At 44.7% G+C, this 22,387-nt stretch overlaps 2 protein-coding genes across 3 annotated transcripts in view; both read left to right on the forward strand.

The window, feature by feature from the left end:
- Positions 1 to 22,387, forward strand: part of LOC141122091 (uncharacterized) — a 531,020-nt gene that overhangs the window by 353,407 nt on the left and 155,226 nt on the right. The gene's annotated exons all lie outside the window — the stretch shown is intronic.
- The window catches only part of LOC141122098 (uncharacterized), a 172,641-nt gene that overhangs the window by 90,210 nt on the left and 60,044 nt on the right, over positions 1 to 22,387 (forward strand). The window contains exons 2-4 of the mRNA XM_073611928.1: positions 20,308 to 20,415; positions 21,200 to 21,334; positions 21,421 to 21,624. Of these exons, the coding sequence (XP_073468029.1) occupies positions 20,308 to 20,415; positions 21,200 to 21,334; positions 21,421 to 21,624 (447 nt within the window). The remainder of the gene's footprint in view (positions 1 to 20,307; positions 20,416 to 21,199; positions 21,335 to 21,420; positions 21,625 to 22,387) is intronic.

The raw sequence follows: 22,387 nt of genomic DNA on the forward strand, positions 1-22,387 counted from the left end.
GCCCCAACAGGCTCGAGGACACTTGGACATCACACCTACTTCCATATTCCCCTCCCCCAGGGGATTTATCTCCTGGGAGAACCACCACTAACCAAATGTAAGTGCCATCCTTAGATGGGCCCCACTAATCCTGTGACCATGTAAATTTTTTACTGACCCCCAAAGACCCCTTGAACCGCCACATGAGCTTGATTGAAACCTCATTCAAGCGAATCCTTTCACACCTGCAATGCCCTTGCCACACCTTCCTGGAGGTCCAAGGACCATATGTTTATGCCCACCGCATTTAAGTGAACACCGTCGTCTCGCCAATAGCGAACAGACTGATCCTCCAGCTCCCTGTGTCGAACCACTATGCCCCTGAGCCAGGCAACAAACCTCCCAACCTCCCTATTCAACTTAATTCTGGCTTTGTTCACCCGGCCCATGGAGCGGGCGAAATGACACACTTTTCTTGCCACAATATCTGACCACACAATGATGCAACCAGGAAAATCACGTAGCAGGCGCAAAATATCAAACTTGATATCCCTTACCAGATCCCTGGCAGCCCGCACCCCTAAATCATTGCCCCCTTCTTGTAAAACTAGAACATCTGGGGGCCTGTCAATTCTGGAAAAATAGTGAAATTCAGGAAGGACTTGGCCCCACATAATTCCACGGATACCCAACCATTTCAAGACAGCCTCACTCCGAGAAATGCCCAGTTGCCTCCCTTCAGGACGTACATCAGCCCTAACAGCCCCCCAGAACACGTATGAATCCCCCAGAATCCAGACCAGGCCAGGAGGAAGATCTGAAAGAAACACAAAAAAGGAACATAGAACCACACCCAAACACTCAATGCAACTTCAAAGCAAATGAGGGCAAACATAAATCTTAAAACGATCTGACTCCCACCTCCCTATACGCCTCACTACCTGCGAACCCAAACCCCACCTAGCCGCTTCTGTTGCTGCCCCCACACGAAAGGAGTGAGTATTAAACTGGGAAACCTCCCTGCCCGCCTTTTCCAAACAACGTCGAAAAACGGACAAGAATTGAAAACGCGACAAGGATGAGCCATCCCTGTGCATCAAAAAGGTCCCCAACCTCCACCCCCTCACCCCAAGATATCGTTGCACCGAAGAAACCGGGCAAACCGATTCCAGCAGCACCCGAAACAACGACACAGAAACCCCTTTTCCCAATTGATCAGTTTTAGACTTGCCAATATGAATCCGAACACAATCCCCAGACAGAGTCACGTCCTTCAAACTTAACCCCCCTGCTCCACACCTGTTCTTGCTAACTAGTTCCCCAATGCGCAACGCTCCAAAAAATGCTAACGCAAAAGCCACATTGAACAGCCTCACCTCATAAACAGACGTACAAACCCCAGGCAACAGCTCCACCAACTCCTGAAGCAACTCAAACGAGACCGTGCGCCTAGTATCTGGCAGTACTCTCCCGTGCCCAAACCCCTTCATGGCCTGACGCACCCTAAAATCCTTTGTCATATCCGTCAGGCCCTGCATCCTAAAGAGAAAAGCTAGGGCAGCTAAACTCTTGTTCATTTTTGACACCGACTTGCCTTGTGTAAATCCCGTCCCGATAAAATACAGCAACAAAGCCACGTGATCATGCGATGAAACACCTCCCCCAACCGAACTTACCAGGGTAGACCACTCACCCCATACCGACGAGTACGCCGCCCACGTACCCCCAGTCACCGATCGACGTAACAGCTCCTCAGCTACTCCAATGCCAGTCTCCACAGCCTGTCGGGACAAGGAACCCCCAGTTGCCTTGACTCCGGCGCCAACCTCCGGAACCTTTCCCACTGGAAATGAGATAAAGAATCGGCAATGGAATTCAAAACCCCCGGGACATGAACAGCTTGTACAAAACAATTCAAACTTAAGCACTTTAAAACCAGGTGCTGCAACAAGCGCACCACCGGCGGAGAAGAAGCGGACAAGCTTGTTATAACCTCCACCACCCCCAAATTGTCACAGTGAAAACATATCCGCCTATCCCGAAATTTGTAGCCCCAGATTTCAACCACCACCACAATCGGAAATAGTTCCAGTAACACTAAATTACGCAAGAACCCCGCCGAACTCCATTCTTCTGGCCACACCACCGCGCACCAAGCCCCTTGGCAGAAAGCCCCAAAACCAGAACTACCCGCCGCGTCAGTGAAAATATCAAGGTCAGCGGCTGCCACAACCGGAGCCATCCATAAAGACCTGCCGTTGTATGTGGCCAAAAACTCACCCCAAACCCTCAAATCGGCCTTCAGCTCACGCGAAAGCCTGATGAAGTGATGCGGCTTCAGTACTCCTGCAGTGGCGGCACATAAACGACGACTAAAGATGCGTCCCATAGGCATGATGCGGCAGGCGAAATTAAGCTTACCCAATAACGACTGCAATTGCCTAAGCCTGACCTTCCTCGCCGCCTCCGCCTCCGCCACCCCTTGACGCAAATCCTCCAGTTTGTCGTTCGGGAGACGACATTCCATCAGACGCGTGTCAATGACAATGCCCAAAAACTGCATGACTGTGGAAGGACCTTCCGTCCTTCCCGGCGCCAAGGGAATTCCAAAACGTGACGCAATAGATTCCAAAGTGTGCAACAGCACTGAACAAACTGAGGAATCCGGGGGGCCGATGCAAAGAAAATCGTCGTGCAGCACAGACCTCAACTGAGTCTCTTCCCTAACTACCCATTCCACGAAGGTGCTAAACACCTCAAAATATGCGCAAGAGATGGAACAGCCCATCGGCAAACAACGGTCCATATAAAACTGCCCTTCCCAACAGCAGCCAAGCAAATGTTGACTGTCCGGATGCACCGGCAGCAGACGAAAGGCGGATTCTATATCCGTCTTCGCCATCAATGAACCCTGGCCAAACCTTTGAACCCAACCGACCGCGGCATCAAAGGAGGTGTAAGACACCGAAGACAGATCCGGAGAAATGGCATCATTCACCGAAGTCCCTTTCGGATACGACAAATGATGAATTAACCGGAATTTGTTGGGTTCCCTTTTGGGTACCACCCCAAGGGGAGAGACGTGTAAAGACAAAACGGGGGGTTGAGAGAATGGTCCGGCCATTCTCCCGAGTTCCACCTCTTTTGCCAATTTGTCAGCAACAACCTGGGGAAATTGGCGCGTTGATTTTAAGTTTCGAGTCCGCGGGGACGGGGCCAAAGGTCCCGAACACGGGATCCGAAAACCATGGGCAAAACCATCAGCCAAAAAACTTGCCGCCTCCCTTCGCGGATACCTATCTAGATACGGTACCATCTCGGGAAGGTTTACTGGCGTCCTCCCTTTTTGAGGCCGACTCAACGGGTTGGGACTTTCCTTTTTTGAAACACTTGGCATAACTGTGGGAGCCCCCGCAACCAGAGCACTCGTGATGGAAAGGACAGTTTGCGCCAAAACGGCACAACCCCTCGTTAAACTGCCAGCAAACTCCCTTTCACTGTGTGGCCGACTGTCCAGCGGCACCCGAACCGCCGGCCCCTCCGAGAAAGGGCTGTCCCGAAACCCTCGCCTGTGACATAAGCTTCATCCAAAGCCCAATGTCCTTATGGTCCCAGCGTAAGCCCGGACGCAAACCCTTGCGCTGGCGGAACTGCTCGTCATAGCGCAGCCAAGCAATTCCCCCATAAGTTCGATAAGCCTCCCCAATGGCATCCAGGCAACAAAAAAGCGGAGAACAATTCTCCGGTGCTTTTTCGCCAATTACGCTAGCCAAAATGGCAAACGCCTGAAGCCAATTCCCAAAAGTGCGAGGAATAAGCCTCCAGCGTCGCTTCTCCTCCTCCTCCTTCTTGCTTTTGTCCGCCTTACCCTTGTCGATATTAAATTTTTCTAACGGCAAAAGAGAGAATATTTCAACATATTCCCCTTTCCAGATCTTTTCCCGTACATCTTGCTTTAGATGCACCCCCAGTGGGCCCTCAAAGCACACATAAATCTCGCATTTCCCTGCATCCGCCAACCGCACCTTATCCTCAGAGGACTCCTTCCCTCTATTCGCGTCCGCCCCAGTCACCTCCATCTGCGACGCAGACGTCACGCTAACCCCGGAGGACCCCCCCGCCCCGGATACCGCTACCGCAAGCGGCCCTGCTGAGGGGGGTGTGAGAGGAACAACAGAGTCCTCGCCAGAGGCAGCGGGAGCCCATGCCCCAACGGGCCCCTGAGATGCTGAAGAAGACCCCGTCGGATCAAAACGGGCCAATAACTCCCTGAAACCTGCAAAAAATGCGGACAAAACCGGCGCAGCACCCGCATCTCCACCCACCACTCCCTACCGACCGATCGTCTTCATCCGCGCTGGTGAGCTCACCGGACTCGGCCGAAGAATCTTGCCACGGCGACATCCCATGCCTCCTTTGCTCGAGCGGCTCCTCCTCGGGGCTCCTGGAAGCCTCCTCTTCTGCCCCGGGCTCTGTTCTCTCCACGGAAGAACTGCTGGGCACAGTAGTACCCCCAGCTGCCGCAGGGACGCGCTGTCTCTTTAAGGGGGCGTGTCCCCCAGCCTGGGCCTTCTCACTGATCCTGATGTGACGTCCCGCCTGTGATGTGGATGGCGAACCAGCAGAGGGCGCTCCCACCCCACCGCTGTTCGTGACTGTAGTCTCTTCTAGCTGAGCACCGCTCTGCGCAGCAGCGGCAGAGGGAGCCGAACGCTCCGGAGCCCTGTGTCGGCAGCTGGCGGGGGACGATGACGGCACCCCCCCAGTGAGTATCCTTGAAGCCTGGGCATCATCCTCCCTCCAGACAGCTGAGGGGCAGGGACGCCCCCCACTGCGCATCCCGCTGCGTCTCCCCCGCTGAGCAGCCCTCCCACACAGGACATCCACATGGGGGGGGGGGCTGCCGCATGCTCCGGCCTGTGCTGCGAGCAGTAGAAGAGCGCCGTGGGGTAGGATTCCTCCCAGGGCCCACACCGGAGGCATTAGCAGGCAGCCCCATAGTAAGCCCTGGAGGGTCCCTGGAACAGGGGCTCCTTCTCGCCCGTTGAGCCCTAGGGACAGGAGATGGGCTCAGGCGCTCCGGCGGGCGCACCTTTCTGGCTAGTTTCCTCCCCGAGGAAGAAGGGACAGGTGAAGTGGAAGATCCTGACCCCCCAAGTACGTCAGCCAGCTGCTGCTGCAGCCACTGAGGGCCCCGTTTGACTGATGTGGCCCTGACCTGAGCTAACAAGGCCTCTAACTCACTCATCTCCCTGTCTGTCTACCTGCAGGTGACCAGCACGGGTGTCCCAAGAAGATGTCTCCTCTCCAAACTTCTCCGAATGATGCAGAATCCACCCCCTACACCGGACCCCAACCTCTGGATCCAGCCCCCACTGACTTCTACCTCCAATCAGGTAAGAGCTAAACCTATGCCCCCACCACTGACCTGACTGACCGTTCCTTGACCCCTGTTCCTCCCATAGTCATGCATCCCCTCCGTCTATTCTCTCCTACGGGTCTCACTTTATCATAAGTATAAACACAGAATACCTTTTCACAATAGCAGGAGCTCCAGTAGCAGACGGACCGTCTCCTACATTGTACAGAGGCCAATGTGATCAGCTCTTTCAATTAATATGTCGAGTTCAGAATCAAACAAACCAAGAATATTCTTTACATATATCCTGGGAGATATTGTGGATACAAGTTACTGTCCCATTTTAAGTAACCCAAGCCACATTTTCTTAATCACCCTGTACCCCTAATGGATACGGGGAGACTTAGACATAAGAGGTGCATGGGGATCTGAAACAAGGGTTTCCCAACCTCCCCAGTGGATTCTGGGTTCCACAGGCCCTCTCGTCACACCCACCAGCTCCCACTGGTTTCCACCATTACTGTCTGCCATTCTGTCCCCCCATTACTGTCTGCCATTCTGTCCCTACCATCACTGTCCACCATTCCATTACCTTCATCACTGTCCGCCATTTTGTCCCCACCATCATTGTCCGCCATTCTCTCCCGACCATTACTGTCCGCCATTCTATCAACCTCATCACTTTCCGCCATTCTGTACCAATCATCACTAGGGATGAGCTTGATGTTCGGGTCGAACATAAGTTTGACTTGAACATCGGGTGTTAGCCCATTCGCCGAACAGCGAACATTATGGGGCATTATATATATATATTATACTCTGCATCATCCAGTGTAGCCTATATCTACAGTGCATTCCTGGTGTACTTTTTCTAATATACTTCAGGCAGTGTATTAATATATATATATATATATATATATATATATATATATATATATATATATACAGTACACATTACAGTGCAGCCATAGTACAGTTGCTACTACTTTTCTGGTGGTGTACACAGTATCTAATACAGTGTAGTGTGGTGTTGCAAAACAAAATATACATCATGTCCGGAAGGCCACCAAGGAGGGGCAGATGCTCACAGGCCACTAAAAGAGGTCAAGCAGGCTCTGTGTCTACAGTCAACAGTACTGGTCATGGACATGGTGCATTCTCTGCAGGTGGCCATGGGGCACGCTTGTCCTTTTTTTCTGCTGCTGGCCGTGTGATTGAGCCAGAACATGTAGAAAAGTTGGTGGAGTGGATAACAAAGCTGTCCTCATCCTTCTTATCCTCTGTCACCCAGGCTCAGAGTAGTTTGCCTTCCAATGCAGCTGCCAAAGCAGCCTATTCCACCGGCTCCTTGTTCACAGTCACTCCTTCCATAGCCCCACCATCATGCATGGAGGAGTCCCCCAAACTATTCGACCACAGTGTCGGGTACATGCAGCTGAAGGATGCGCAGCGATTTGAAGGCTCCGATGTTGATTCCCAGGTTGAGGAAGGGAGTAATGTGAGCCTAGAGAGAGGGGGTGCCCAAGAAGGACAAGAAACTGGCAGTCATGTTCCCCCAGCTGCAGCATACTGCCAAGTTTGCTCCAGTGACAAGGAGGGAGGGTATGATGAGGTCACTGACTCTACTTGGGTGCCTGATAGAAGAGAGGAGGAGGAGGCACAACTCCAACGAGAAAGGATGCTCTCTAGGGGGCAGCTTAAGGGCAGCCACCCTATTGCATCACACCGCAGAGCTCTGCAGGTGCAGGGCACTGCTGTCTCCATGCTGATTTTGAAAAGTTCCTTGGTGTGGGCCTTTTTTGACACGTGTGCAGCAGATCGCACCGTTGCTGTTTGCAACCTATATCTGAAGCGGATCAAGCATGGCCAAAACAGCAGCCGCTTTGGCACCACATGCTTGACCAGACATATGACGACCTCCCATGAAGTCTGTTGGCAACAGCACTTGAAAGACCCACATCAAAGAAAAAGGTGGACTTCTCCTTGCTCCTCATCTGGGATCTCCAACCCCACTATACCTCCAGTCCTCTCAAAAACTTGCACTGTGAGGAATGAAGGTATAGCAATAGGTGTCCCAAGTACTTGCAGCCAATCTGCTAGCAGTACACCACTATCTGATTTTAGCAGGCAAATTTCCCTACTCCAGTTGCTAAACCATAAAAAGAAATTCAGTCCCAGCCATTCACATGCTCAACATTTGAATGCTAGCTTGGCCAAATTGCTAGCACTGCAACTGCTGCCTTTTCAGCTGGTAGACTCTGCCCCCTTTTGTGAATTTGTAGAATGTGCTGTACCTCAGTGGCAGGCTCCAAAATGCCATTTATTTTCATGGAAGGCCATTCCGGCTCTACCGGCATGTGGAAGGCAATGTTTTGGCTTAGCTGGACAAGGTGGTCAGCAGTAAGGTGCATATTACCGCAGACTCATGGTCCAGCAGGCATGGGCAGGGACGTTACCTTTCCTTCATGGAGCACTGGGTAACTCTGCTGGCAGCTGGGAAGAATGTAGGACAGGGTTCAGTATTTTTAGAGCTTGTTCTACCACCATGCCTCCAAAATGCTAGTGGTGATTCTGCCACAGCTCTCTCCTCCACCCCCTCCTCTTCTTCCTCTATGGCCTCTTCTGCAGATTTGTCCTCTGAACCAGCGGTGCTCCATAAGCGTTCAAGAGGCTATGCAAGCACTCAGGCAAAAAGATGCCATGCGGTGCTTGAGTTGGTCTGCTTAGGGGACAGGAGCCACACTGAGGCAGAGATTCTGTCAGCTCTGCAGGGGAAGGCTCAGAGGTGGTTGATGCCATGCCAGCTTCAGCCAGGAATGGTTGATGCGACAATGGCACCAACCTTCTCTCCGCCCTCCGACAGGGACACTTGACCCATGTTCCATGTTTGGCACACATCCTGAATTTGGTGGTGCAGCAGTCCTTGAACATGTGCCCAGGCTTACAGGATCTCCTGAGGCATGCCAGAAAAGTCTGTGGCGGCACAGTGGTGTAGTGGGTAGCACTCTCATCTAGCAGTAAAAAGGGTTGCTGGTTTGAATCTTAACCAGGACACTACCTGCCTGGAGTTTACATGTTCTCCCTGTGCCTGCGTGGGTTTCCTCCGGGTACTCCGGTTTCCTCTCACACTCCAAAGACATGCTGGTAGGTTAATTGGCTTCTGTTCAAAAAAATAAAAAATATTGGCCCTAGTATATGAATGTGAGTTGGGGACCTTGGATTGTGGGCTCCTTGATGGTAGGGACCGATATGAGTGTGCGATGTATGTGTGGAGTGATGCATAAATTGACAATGCTATCTGGTTACCTTAAATAAATAATAATAATAGATGAGAATATATTATAGGGATGTATATGGATATGGACAATTGTAGACACACACCCACACTCACTTAGGTTGAACTGGATGGACTGGTGTCTTTATTCCAAAAAAAAACAAGACAAAAATTCCCCAGGGGGGTTTTTTAGGCAGCAATACATTAAATATTATTATAACAATAAAGTAAATCAAGCTCATAATGAGTTGGAATATGCAACAAGTTTATTGTAAAATACAGACTCTATTTCACGTGTAACAAACATCAGCATAAAACATCACCTATGGCTAAAAGGGCCCCCAGATGAATAGCGTATCATAAAATTAATATCCACATGAATACCCCGATGCATTTCGACCCATTGGTCTTCTTCAGGGGGATTTAGATTCTAGGGAAATATATCACAGTTAGAGTTTAAACTTGAAACTTTAGTCAAGATATAAAACATTTACACAGCATTTTCTGTTAGTAAATAACTGTATTACATCGTATCTATGGAGGTATATTTACCATTGAGTGGATGATATGGTGGAGATGCACCACACGAACCAGATTGTTTAAAAACATGAAGGTCCAGAGATCCCAGAGACCACACATATCCCTCCGTGCACCACAGGCGCATCCGCAGTCCATCGGACTTACAAGGGGCCACACACTTGGACGGGGGAGAGGACGGGGGGCGAGGCACCTGCCATTGTATATGAAAGGACTTTGTTATTAACCTTAGTAGTAAATATTCTAAAAGTATCTAGTATCTGGCACTCAATATACATTTTTAGTTTTTATCACTGTTTGGTTTGTTTTAGTTTTTTACACCAGTTTGTTTCCCACTTTACGCTCCCCAGTGCACTCCCACACGATTATTTCACATCCATTACTATCACCACTCACCTACCCCATTTAGACACATATTCATTTATTTGTATCTTATATTCATTACACTATTAATAAATTACATACTTTAAAGTAATAGGTCCAATCAATAATATACAAACACACAGGAAGAAGAGGAGGAGGAGGATTGTGTCAGCATGGACGTGGAGGATAAAACTCAGTAGCAGTCTTCAAGGGATGGTTTTCAATCCCCAGAAACCCAAGGAGTTGTACGTGGCTGGGAGGAGGTTGTTACGGATCACGTGACCCTTGGTGAGCCAGAGGACCCAAAATCGATTGCCTCTGCAAACTTACGCTGCATGGCTGTCCTGGTTCTGCAAAGCCTGCAAAAGGACCCTAGGATTTGTGGTATCAAGGAGAAGGATCATTACTGGCTGGCAACCCTTCTTGATCCACGTTACAAGGGTAAGGTTGCAGAACTCATCCTGCTTACGCAGAGGGAATCTTCAGGAGGCCTTGAAGAAAGGTTTGTGTAATGCATTTCCAGACCCTGGGAGGTTACAATTTCCTGGTGCTGGACAACGTGTTGCTGAGGCTTCATTCAGTCAGAGGAAGAGCAGTGGAGAAGGTGGCCAGCTGACCGATGCCTTTAGACAATTGTTCAGTCCTCAGTGCCAAGGTCTGATCGGTTCAAGCAACCATCGCCAGCGTCTGCATTACATGGTGCAGGAATATCTAGAGGCAAGAGCAGACTTGGAGACCTTTCCAACAGAGCATCCACTGGGTTACTGGGTTTTGAGGATGGACCACTGGCCAGAACTTGCTCAATGTGCAATTGTGCCACTGGCCTGTCCCGCATCCTGTGTTCTTTCTGAGTGCACATTTAGTGCTGCTGGAAGGTCTTCTCACCATATCTGTCCACCATCAAGGTCCCCACCATGTCTGTCCACCATCTGTGTCCCCACCATGTCTGTCCACCATCCGTGTCCCCACCATGTCTGCCCACCATCCGTGTCCCCACCATGTCTGTCCACCATCTGTGTCCCCACCATGTCTGTCCACCATCCGTCTCCCCACCATATTTGTCCACCATCCATGTCCCCACCATATCTGTCCACCATTCGTGTCCCCACCATGTCTGTCCACCATTCATGTCCCCACCATGTCTGCCCACTATCCATGTCCCCACCATGTATGTCCACCATTCGGTCCCCACCATGTCTGCCCACCATCCATGTCCCCACCATGTCTGTCCACCATCTGTTTCCCCACCATGTCTGTCTACCATCCGTGTCTGCACCATGTCTGTCCACCCTCCATTTCCCCACCATGTCTGTCCACCATCTGTGTCCCCACTATGTCTGTCCACCGTCGTCCGTGCCCCCTAATACCATACCTCCATTTAGGGCACAAACTATTGTTGTTTTGTGCTCTTGCAGAATACATGCAGAAAAACTGATGTATCTGCACCATGGTGTGAACGAGGCCTAATACAGTGATCAGTGATAATACTATACACTGTCACTGAACCCTTCTTGATCCACGTTACAAGGGTAAGGTTGCAGAACTCATCCTGCTTACGCAGAGGGAATCTTCAGAAGGCCTTGAAGAAAGGTTTCTGTAATGCATTTTCAGACCCTGGGAGGTTACAATTTCCTGGTGCTGGACAACGTGTTGCTGAGGCTTCATTCAGTCAGAGGAAGAGCAGTGGAGAAGGTGGCCAGCTGACCGATGCCTTTAGACAATTGTTCAGTCCTCAGTGCCAAGGTCTGATCGGTTCAAGCAACCATCGCCAGCGTCTGCATTACATGGTGCAGGAATATCTAGAGGCAAGAGCAGACTTGGAGACCTTTCCAACAGAGCATCCACTGGGTTACTGTGTTTTGAGGATGGACCACTGGCCAGAACTTGCTCAATATGCAATTGTGCCACTGGCCTGTCCCGCATCCTGTGTTCTTTCTGAGTGCACATTTAGTGCTGCTGGAGGGTCTCCCCACCATATCTGTCCACCATCAAGGTCCCCACCATGTCTGTCCACCATCCATGTCCCCACCATGTCTGTCCACCATCCGTGTCCCCACCATGTCTGCCCACCATCTGTGTCCCCACCATGTCTGTCCACCATCCGTCTCCCCACCATATTTGTCCACCATCCATGTCCCCACCATATCTGTCCACCATCCGTGTCCCCACCATATTTGTCCACCATCCATGTCCCCACCATGTCTGCCCACTATCCATGTCCCCACCATGTATGTCCACCATTGGGTCCCCACCATGTCTGCCCACCATCTGTGTCCCCACCATGTCTGTCTACCATCCGTGTCCGCACCATGTCTGTCCACCCTCCATTTCCCCACCATGTCTGTCCACCATCTGTGTCCCCACTATGTTTGTCCACTGTCGTCCGTGCCCCCTAATACCATACCTCCACTCAGGGCACAAACTATTGTTGTTTTGTGCTCTTGCAGAATACATGCAGAAAAACTGATGTCTCTGCACCATAGTGTGAACGAGGCCTAATACAGTGATCACTGATAATACTATACACTGTCACTGTACTAATGACACTAGCTGGGAAAATGTTTAACATCTAGGGCGATCAAAATGTTAACTGTGTTCCTAACAATGTGTACTGTGTGTATTATGTGCTGCTTTTACTAATAGATGTGGCTGATATGTGCTTTGCAGAGAAAAAACACAGCCACATTGTTGCTGTGTGTACAGAGCTCTGTGTTGTTATTAAACACAGAGCTCTGTTCTGTGATTCACTAAGCCGATCAGCAGGTCTCGGTCATAAATCATTGGCCGGGACCTGCTGACTGACTTATGCCCTACCTGGAAATGTAAATCACATACATGTACATGATTTAGCGCAAATCAGCCTCTCTGTCGCTACATGGGGTGATCTGCAAGTAGTTACCTCATCCCTTATGACTAGGGTTGCCACCTTTTCTTCAAGCCAAACCCGAACACTTTAGCAGCACAGGGCATTTTTCTTTCTTTCGTAGTATACACTATAGACTTATAAAAGATCTGGGACACCCAGAACAGTGGATGTGGCCAAACTGCTCTTGCTGACATCATCACACCCCCCCAGAGATGCTGAACCTGCCCCCAGACAGCGGCCTGCAGCTCCCAGACAGGAACAAAGTTTTGTATAACTTGGCCCACAGCCCAGTCTGAATAATGTGTCTGGGTTTCAGACAAACTAAAACCCGGACACATGATTCAAAACCCGGACTGTCCGGGTGAATCCTGGACAGGTGGCAACCCTACTTATGACACATGTGGGATGGTCAGATGTAACAAGACAAGATAAGGACAAGTCCTTGATGGCTCTAATTGTCCCTAATATTAATCCCTGATGGCGCCTGGCAAGGTTCCAACAGAACTGTCCAGTCCACTTTAACCAGTAAAGTCAGAAAACCCATCCAGGCATACCCCTACTGATATATCTGTATATGTATACAGAACATCAGATCAGGTTATATATGTATACAGAACATCAGATCAGGATATATATGTATACAGAACACCAGACCAGGTTATATATGTATACAGAACATCAGATCAGGTTATATATGTATACAGAACATCAGACCAGGGTATATATGTATACAGAACATCAGACCATCTTATATATGTATACAGAACATCAGATCAGGTTATATATGTATACAGAACATCAGACCAGGTTATATATGTATACAGAACATCAGATCAGGTTATATATGTATACAGAACATCAGATCAGGTTATATATGTATACAGAACATCAGATCAGGTTATATATGTATACAGAACACCAGATCAGGTTATATATGTATACAGAACATCAGACCAGGTTATATATATATACAGAACATCAGACCAGGTTATATATGTATACAGAACATCAGATCAGGTTATATATGTATACAGAACATCAGATCATCTTATATATGTATACAGAACATCAGACCAGGTTATATATGTATACAGAACATCAGATCAGGTTATATATGTATACAGAACATCAGATCATCTTATATATGTATACAGAACATCAGACCAGGTTATATATGTATACAGAACATCAGACCAGGTTATATATGTATACAGAACATCAGATCATCTTATATATGTATACAGAACATCAGATCAGGTTATATATGTATACAGAACATCAGACCAGGTTATATATGTATACAGAACATCAGATCAGGTTATATATGTATACAGAACATCAGATCAGGTTATATATGTATACAGAACATCAGACCAGGTTATATATGTATACAGAACATCAGATCAGGTTATATATGTATACAGAACATCAGACCAGGTTATATATGTATACAGAACATCAGACCAGGTTATATATGTATACAGAACATCAGACCAGGTTATATATGTATACAGAACATCAGATCAGGTTATATATGTATACAGAACATCAGACCAGGTTATATATATATACAGAACATCAGACCAGGTTATATATGTATACAGAACATCAGACCAGGTTATATATGTATACAGAACATCAGACCAGGTTATATATGTATACAGAACATCAGACCAGGTGATATATGTATACAGAACATCAGACCAGGTTATATATATATACAGAACACCAGACTAGATTATATATGTATACAGAACATCAGACTAGGTTATATATATATACAGAACACCAGACCAGGTTATATATGTATACAGAACATCAGATCAGGTTATATATGTATACAGAACATCAGACCAGGTGATATATGTATACAGAACATCAGACCAGGTCATATATGTATACAGAACATCAGACCAGGTTATATATGTATACAGAACATCAGATCAGGTTATATATGTATACAGAACATCAGACCAGGTTATATATGTATACAGAACATCGGATCAGGTTATATATGTATACAGAACATCAGACCAGGTTATATATGTATACAGAACATCAGATCAGGTTATATATGTATACAGAACATCAGATCAGGTTATATATGTATACAGAACACCAGACCATCTTATATATGTATACAGAACATCAGATCAGGTTATATATGTATACAGAACACCAGACCAGGTTATATATGTATACAGAACATCAGACTAGGTTATATATGTATACAGAACATCAGACCAGGTTATATATGTATACAGAACATCAGATCAGGTTATATATGTATACAGAACATCAGACTAGGTTATATATGTATACAGAACATCAGACCAGGTTATATATGTATACAGAACATCAGACTAGGTTATATATATATACAGAACATCAGACCAGGTTATATATGTATACAGAACATCAGACCAGGTTATATATGTATACAGAACATCAGACCAGGTTATATATGTATACAGAACATCAGACCAGGTTATATATGTATACAGAACATCAGATCAGGTTATATATGTATACAGAACATCAGACCAGGTTATATATGTATACAGAACATCAGACCAGGTTATATATGTATACAGAACATCAGACCAGGTTATATATGTATACAGAACATCAGATCAGGTTATATATGTATACAGAACATCAGACCAGGTTATATATGTATACAGAACATCAGACCAGGTTATATATGTATACAGAACATCAGACCAGGTGATATATGTATACAGAACATCAGACCATATTATATATGTATACAGAACATCAGATCAGGTTATATATGTATACAGAACACCAGACCATCTTATATATGTATATATATAAGAGCTGTAAAATAGGTTTGCTTGGCAGTGTGGAGGAAAGAATAGTATTTTTGGAGGGCAGAATTGTATTGGTTGAAGTCTTTGAGAGACTTATGCCCAGTACACGCGGTCGGATTTTCCGATGGAAAATGTCTAATCGGAGCGTGTTGTCAGAAATTCCGACCGTGTATAGGCTCCATCGGACATTTTCCATCGGATTTTCCGACACACAAAGTTGGAGAGCAGGATATAAAATTTTCCGACAACAAAATCCGTTGTCGGAAATTCCGATCGTGTGTACACAAATCCGACGGACAAAGTGCCACGCATGCTCAGAATAAATAAAGAGATGAAAGCTATTGGCCACTGCCCCGTTTATAGTCCCGACGTACGTGTTTTACATCACCGCGTTCAGAACGATCGGATTTTCCGACAACTTTGTGTGACCGTGTGTATGCAAGACAAGTTTGAGCCAACATCCGTCGGAAAAAATCCTAGGAGTTTGTTGTCGGAATGTCCGAACAAAGTCCGACCGTGTGTACGGGGCATTAGTCTTGTGCCACAGATGCTCAAGAGCATGACTAAGTTTTTTGAGAATTTTAGTGTCATCTGTTTGCCAGGGTTGTAGGGGTCGAGGTCTGATTCTGCATGTAGTGAGGGGAGCGAGCTTGTCCAGGGTGGAGGACAGAGATTTATTGTAGATGGACGTGGCTTGGTTGGGGCAGGACAGGGGAGAGATTTTGTCATAGAGGTGGTCAGTAGCAGAATAGAGGAGAGAGGAGTTGAAGTTGCGAAAGTTTCTACGGGTGATGGTTAGGCGATTGGAGGGAAAGGTGGTGGAAGACAGGGGGAGGGAGAAACTAATAAGGTGGTGGTCGGAGAGAGGAAAAGGATTGTTTGAGAAGTTGCATGGAGTGCATAGGTAGGAGAATACAAGGTCAAGGGTGTTGCCATCAGAGTGAGTAGAAGCCTGTACCCATTGCTTCAGGTCAAATGAAGAGGTTAGACTAAGAAGTTTAGAAGTAGCAGGAGTGTTTGTATTAGCAGGGATGTTGAAATCACCGAGAAGGATTGTGGGAATTTCTGAAGAGAGAAAGTAGGGTAGACAGGCAGAAAACTCATCAAGGAAAGTTGATAATGGTCCAGGGGGCCGGTAGAGCACAGCAATTCTTAGGGAAGTAGGAGAGAATAGACGTATACAGTGGGCTTCGAATGATGAGAGAGAAGAAGAGGGAGGAGAGTGAATAACCTGGAAGGTGCATTGGGGGGATAGGAGGAATCCCACTCCACCTCCTTTGCGTCCATTAGGCCTAGGGGATTGAGTCCAGTGAAGGCCACCCTGGGATAGGGAAGCAGGAGAAGGGGTGTCATGTTCGTGGAGCCAGGTTATATATGTATACAGAACACCAGATCAGGTTATATATGTATACAGAACATCAGATCAGGTTATATATGTATACAGAACATCAGACCAGGGTATATATGTATACAGAACATCAGACCAGGTTATATATGTATACAGAACACCAGATCAGGTTATATATGTATACAGAACATCAGACCAGGTTATATATATATACAGAACATCAGACCATCTTATATATGTATACAGAACATCAGACCAGGTTATATATGTATACAGAACATCAGATCAGGTTATATATGTATACAGAACATCAGACTAGGTTATATATGTATACAGAACACCAGACCAGGTTATATATGTATACAGAACATCAGACCAGGGTATATATGTATACAGAACATCAGACCAGGTTATATATGTATACAGAACATCAGACCAGGGTATATATGTATACAGAACATCAGACCAGGTTATATATGTATACAGAACATCAGACCAGGTTATATATGTATACAGAACACCAGACCAGGTTATATATGTATACAGAACATCAGACCAGGGTATATATGTATACAGAACATCAGACCAGGTTATATATGTATACAGAACATCAGACCAGGGTATATATGTATACAGAACATCAGACCAGGTTATATATGTATACAGAACATCAGACCAGGTTATATATGTATACAGAACATCAGACCAGGTTATATATGTATACAGAACATCAGATCAGGTTATATATGTATACAGAACACCAGACCAGGTTATATATGTATACAGAACACCAGATCAGGTTATATATGTATACAGAACACCAGATCAGGTTATATATGTATACAGAACATCAGACCAGGGTATATATGTATACAGAACATCAGACTAGGTTATATATGTATACAGAACATCAGATCAGGTTATATATGTATACAGAACATCAGATCAGGTTATATATGTATACAGAACACCAGACCAGGTTATATATGTATACAGAACATCAGATCAGGTTATATATGTATACAGAACATCAGATCAGGTTATATATGTATACAGAACACCAGATCAGGTTATATATGTATACAGAACACCAGACCAGGTTATATATGTATACAGAACACCAGACTGGGTTATATATGTATACAGAACATCAGACCAGGTTATATATGTATACAGAACACCAGACCAGGTTATATATGTATACAGAACATCAGACCAGGGTATATATGTATACAGAACATCAGACCAGGTTATATATGTATACAGAACATCAGATCAGGTCATATATGTATACAGAACATCAGATCAGGTTATATATGTATACAGAACATCAGATCAGGTTATATATGTATACAGAACACCAGACCAGGTTATATATGTATACAGAACACCAGACTGGGTTATATATGTATACAGAACATCAGACCAGGTTATATATGTATACAGAACATCAGATCAGGTTATATATGTATACAGAACATCAGACCAGGTTATATATGTATACAGAACATCAGATCAGGTTATATATGTATACAGAACATCAGACCAGGTTATATATGTATACAGAACACCAGACTAGGTTATATATGTATACAGAACATCAGATCAGGATATATATGTATACAGAACATCAGACCAGGTTATATATGTATACAGAACATCAGATCAGGTTATATATGTATACAGAACATCAGATCAGGTCATATATGTATACAGAACACCAGACTAGGTTATATATGTATACAGAACATCAGACCAGGTGATATATGTATACAGAACATCAGATCAGGTTATATATGTATACAGAACACCAGACTAGGTTATATATGTATACAGAACATCAGACTAGGTTATATATGTATACAGAACATCAGACCAGGTTATATATGTATACAGAACATCAGATCAGGTTATATATGTATACAGAACATCAGACCAGGTTATATATGTATACAGAACATCAGATCAGGTTATATATGTATACAGAACATCAGATCAGGTTATATATGTATACAGAACATCAGATCAGGATATATATGTATACAGAACACCAGACCAGGTTATATATGTATACAGAACATCAGATCAGGTTATATATGTATACAGAACATCAGATCAGGTTATATATGTATACAGAACATCAGACCAGGTTATATATGTATACAGAACACCAGATCAGGTTATATATGTATACAGAACATCAGATCAGGTTATATATGTATACAGAACACCAGACCAGGTTATATATGTATACAGAACATCAGATCAGGTTATATATGTATACAGAACATCAGATCAGGTTATATATGTATACAGAACACCAGATCAGGTTATATATGTATACAGAACATCAGACCAGGTTATATATGTATACAGAACACCAGATCAGGTTATATATGTATACAGAACATCAGATCAGGTTATATATGTATACAGAACACCAGATCAGGTTATATATGTATACAGAACATCAGATCAGGTTATATATGTATACAGAACATCAGATCAGGTTATATATGTATACAGAACATCAGATCAGGTCATATATGTATACAGAACACCAGACTGGGTTATATATGTATACAGAACACCAGACCAGGTTATATATGTATACAGAACATCAGACCAGGTTATATATGTATACAGAACACCAGATCAGGTTATATATGTATACAGAACATCAGACCAGGTTATATATGTATACAGAACATCAGATCAGGTTATATATGTATACAGAACATCAGACCAGGTTATATATGTATACAGAACATCAGATCAGGTTATATATGTATACAGAACATCAGATCAGGTTATATATGTATACAGAACATCAGACCAGGTTATATATGTATACAGAACATCAGATCAGGTTATATATGTATACAGAACATCAGATCAGGTTATATATGTATACAGAACATCAGATCAGGATATATATGTATACAGAACACCAGACCAGGTTATATATGTATACAGAACATCAGACCAGGTTATATATGTATACAGAACATCAGATCAGGTTATATATGTATACAGAACATCAGACCAGGTTATATATGTATACAGAACACCAGATCAGGTTATATATGTATACAGAACATCAGATCAGGTTATATATGTATACAGAACACCAGACCAGGTTATATATGTATACAGAACATCAGATCAGGTTATATATGTATACAGAACATCAGATCAGGTTATATATGTATACAGAACACCAGATCAGGTTATATATGTATACAGAACATCAGACCAGGTTATATATGTATACAGAACACCAGATCAGGTTATATATGTATACAGAACATCAGATCAGGTTATATATGTATACAGAACACCAGATCAGGTTATATATGTATACAGAACATCAGATCAGGTTATATATGTATACAGAACATCAGATCAGGTTATATATGTATACAGAACATCAGATCAGGTCATATATGTATACAGAACACCAGACTGGGTTATATATGTATACAGAACACCAGACCAGGTTATATATGTATACAGAACATCAGACCAGGTTATATATGTATACAGAACATCAGATCAGGTTATATATGTATACAGAACATCAGATCAGGTTATATATGTATACAGAACATCAGATCAGGTTATATATGTATACAGAACATCAGATCAGGTCATATATGTATACAGAACACAGTCCTTCGCATCATTGGCTCTTACCAATCAGCTGATCAGAGGCTAAACAGTACATTCTCCTCTATCCGTCTACAGAGAAACCCACATATGACCTCATCAATGAGGATGGAGGAGGACCGAAGTCACACAACTGAGAGGATACTAAACCTCCCCCTGGAGATCATCTACCTGCTGACCGGAGAGGTGAGGAGGATTCTGGGAGGTCACATGACATCACTCTTATCTCTATTAATAAAACACAGACCTGACCGGAGAGGTGAGGAGGATTCTGGGGGGTCACATGACATCACTCTTATCTCTATTAATAAAACACAGACCTGACCGGAGAGGTGAGGAGGATTCTGGGAGGTCACATGACATCACTCTTATCTCTATTAATAAAACACAGACCTGACCGGAGAGGTGAGGAGGATTCTGGGAGGTCACATGACATCACTCTTATCTCTATTAATAAAACACAGACCTGACCGGAGAGGTGAGGAGGATTCTGGGAGGTCACATGACATCACTCTTATCTCTATTAATAAAACACAGACCTGACCGGAGAGGTGAGGAGGATTCTGGGAGGTCACATGACATCACTCTTATCTCTATTAATAAAACACAGACCTGACCGGAGAGGTGAGGAGGATTCTGGGAGGTCACATGACATCACTCTTATCTCTATTAATAAAACACAGACCTGACCGGAGAGGTGAGGAGGATTCTGGGAGGTCACATGACATCACTCTTATCTCTATTAATAAAACACAGACCTGACCGGAGAGGTGAGGAGGATTCTGGGAGGTCACATGACATCACTCTTATCTCTATTAATAAAACACAGACCTGACCGGAGAGGTGAGGAGGATTCTGGGAGGTCACATGACATCACTCTTATCTCTATTAATAAAACACAGACCTGACCGGAGAGGTGAGGAGGATTCTGGGATTCTAACATGATATTCCTATTGGTTCCTCAATACAGAGATTTCCTCTTGTGAAGTCAGGTGATCATATGACCATCACAGTGCCTCCATGTGACTCCATAAAACCTGAGAGACACAACATGGAGAAGATTCTAGAAGTCACCAAGAAGATGATGGAGCTGCTGACAGGAGAGGTGAGCGGTGCTGGGAATTCTGGGACATTATCCAGTAACAGACAAGGGATGTGTCTGGATGGTGACTGTATCATTGTGTGTGTCAGGTTCCTATAAGGTGTCAGGATGTCACTGTCTATTTCTCCATGGAGGAGTGGGAGTATTTAGAAGGACACAAGGATCTCTACAAGGACGTCATGATGGACAATCAGCAGAATTTGAGTTTTGTGAAGAATGTAAGGAAGGAATTTCCCCGGAATGAGACGATATTGAACCTCACCCTGGAGATCCTCAGCCTGCTGACTAGAGAGGTGAGTGTAATGAAGGGGTTAAATCTGACTCTGCTGTACACTGGGATGTATTCAGAGTCACTTTAAGTCTTCGGATGTTCTGCTAATCAATAACGACATCCACACAAGTACTATGAATACATGAAGTGTACATACAATGTGTACGTATTTGGTTATGGCATAAGATGGCGGCCTGATTATAAAAGAGAACAATTTCAGGTTTAGTCCAATCAGTGAGACCCTTGATTACCAGCATGCCACACCCACTGATCACTAAATCCATGGGTAACATTTCCTGGTTGGTCAGTGGTCCTTTCTATTAGAACATTAGTGACTCTATTATATGACTTCTAGAAGGATCTATAAATCTGACCCCATTGTAATCATATCATTGGATGGAGATGTCTGTCCTTTGCTGAATCGGGCACCATTCAGCAATTCTCCCTGGAGAATAAATATAGAGCTGACCATAGAGGTGAGGGATTATGGGAGAGCAGAGCCATCTTTTTTTTTTTTAATTATCTTTTTATTGACAGATGCACACGAGAAGACAATTACATATAGATAGTTGATCGGCCATGCCATATCACAGTAATAACATTCAGCATAACTACCACAATCTGACAATATCTGCTCATGGGACTGAGACAAGGCAGTTTTGTGCCAATGGTAAGGAATTCGATACCGATGTAAAAATAGCAACTAATGATGATGGCCTATATCGCAAATGGAATTCGGCCATAACAATGTGCATCAAAAAATTTTTATTTTTTTTTTAAAAATA

The sequence above is a fragment of the Aquarana catesbeiana genome, unplaced genomic scaffold (genome assembly GCF_042186555.1).
Source record: "Aquarana catesbeiana isolate 2022-GZ unplaced genomic scaffold, ASM4218655v1 unanchor240, whole genome shotgun sequence".
In the NCBI taxonomy this organism is placed as follows: Eukaryota; Metazoa; Chordata; class Amphibia; order Anura; family Ranidae; genus Aquarana; species Aquarana catesbeiana.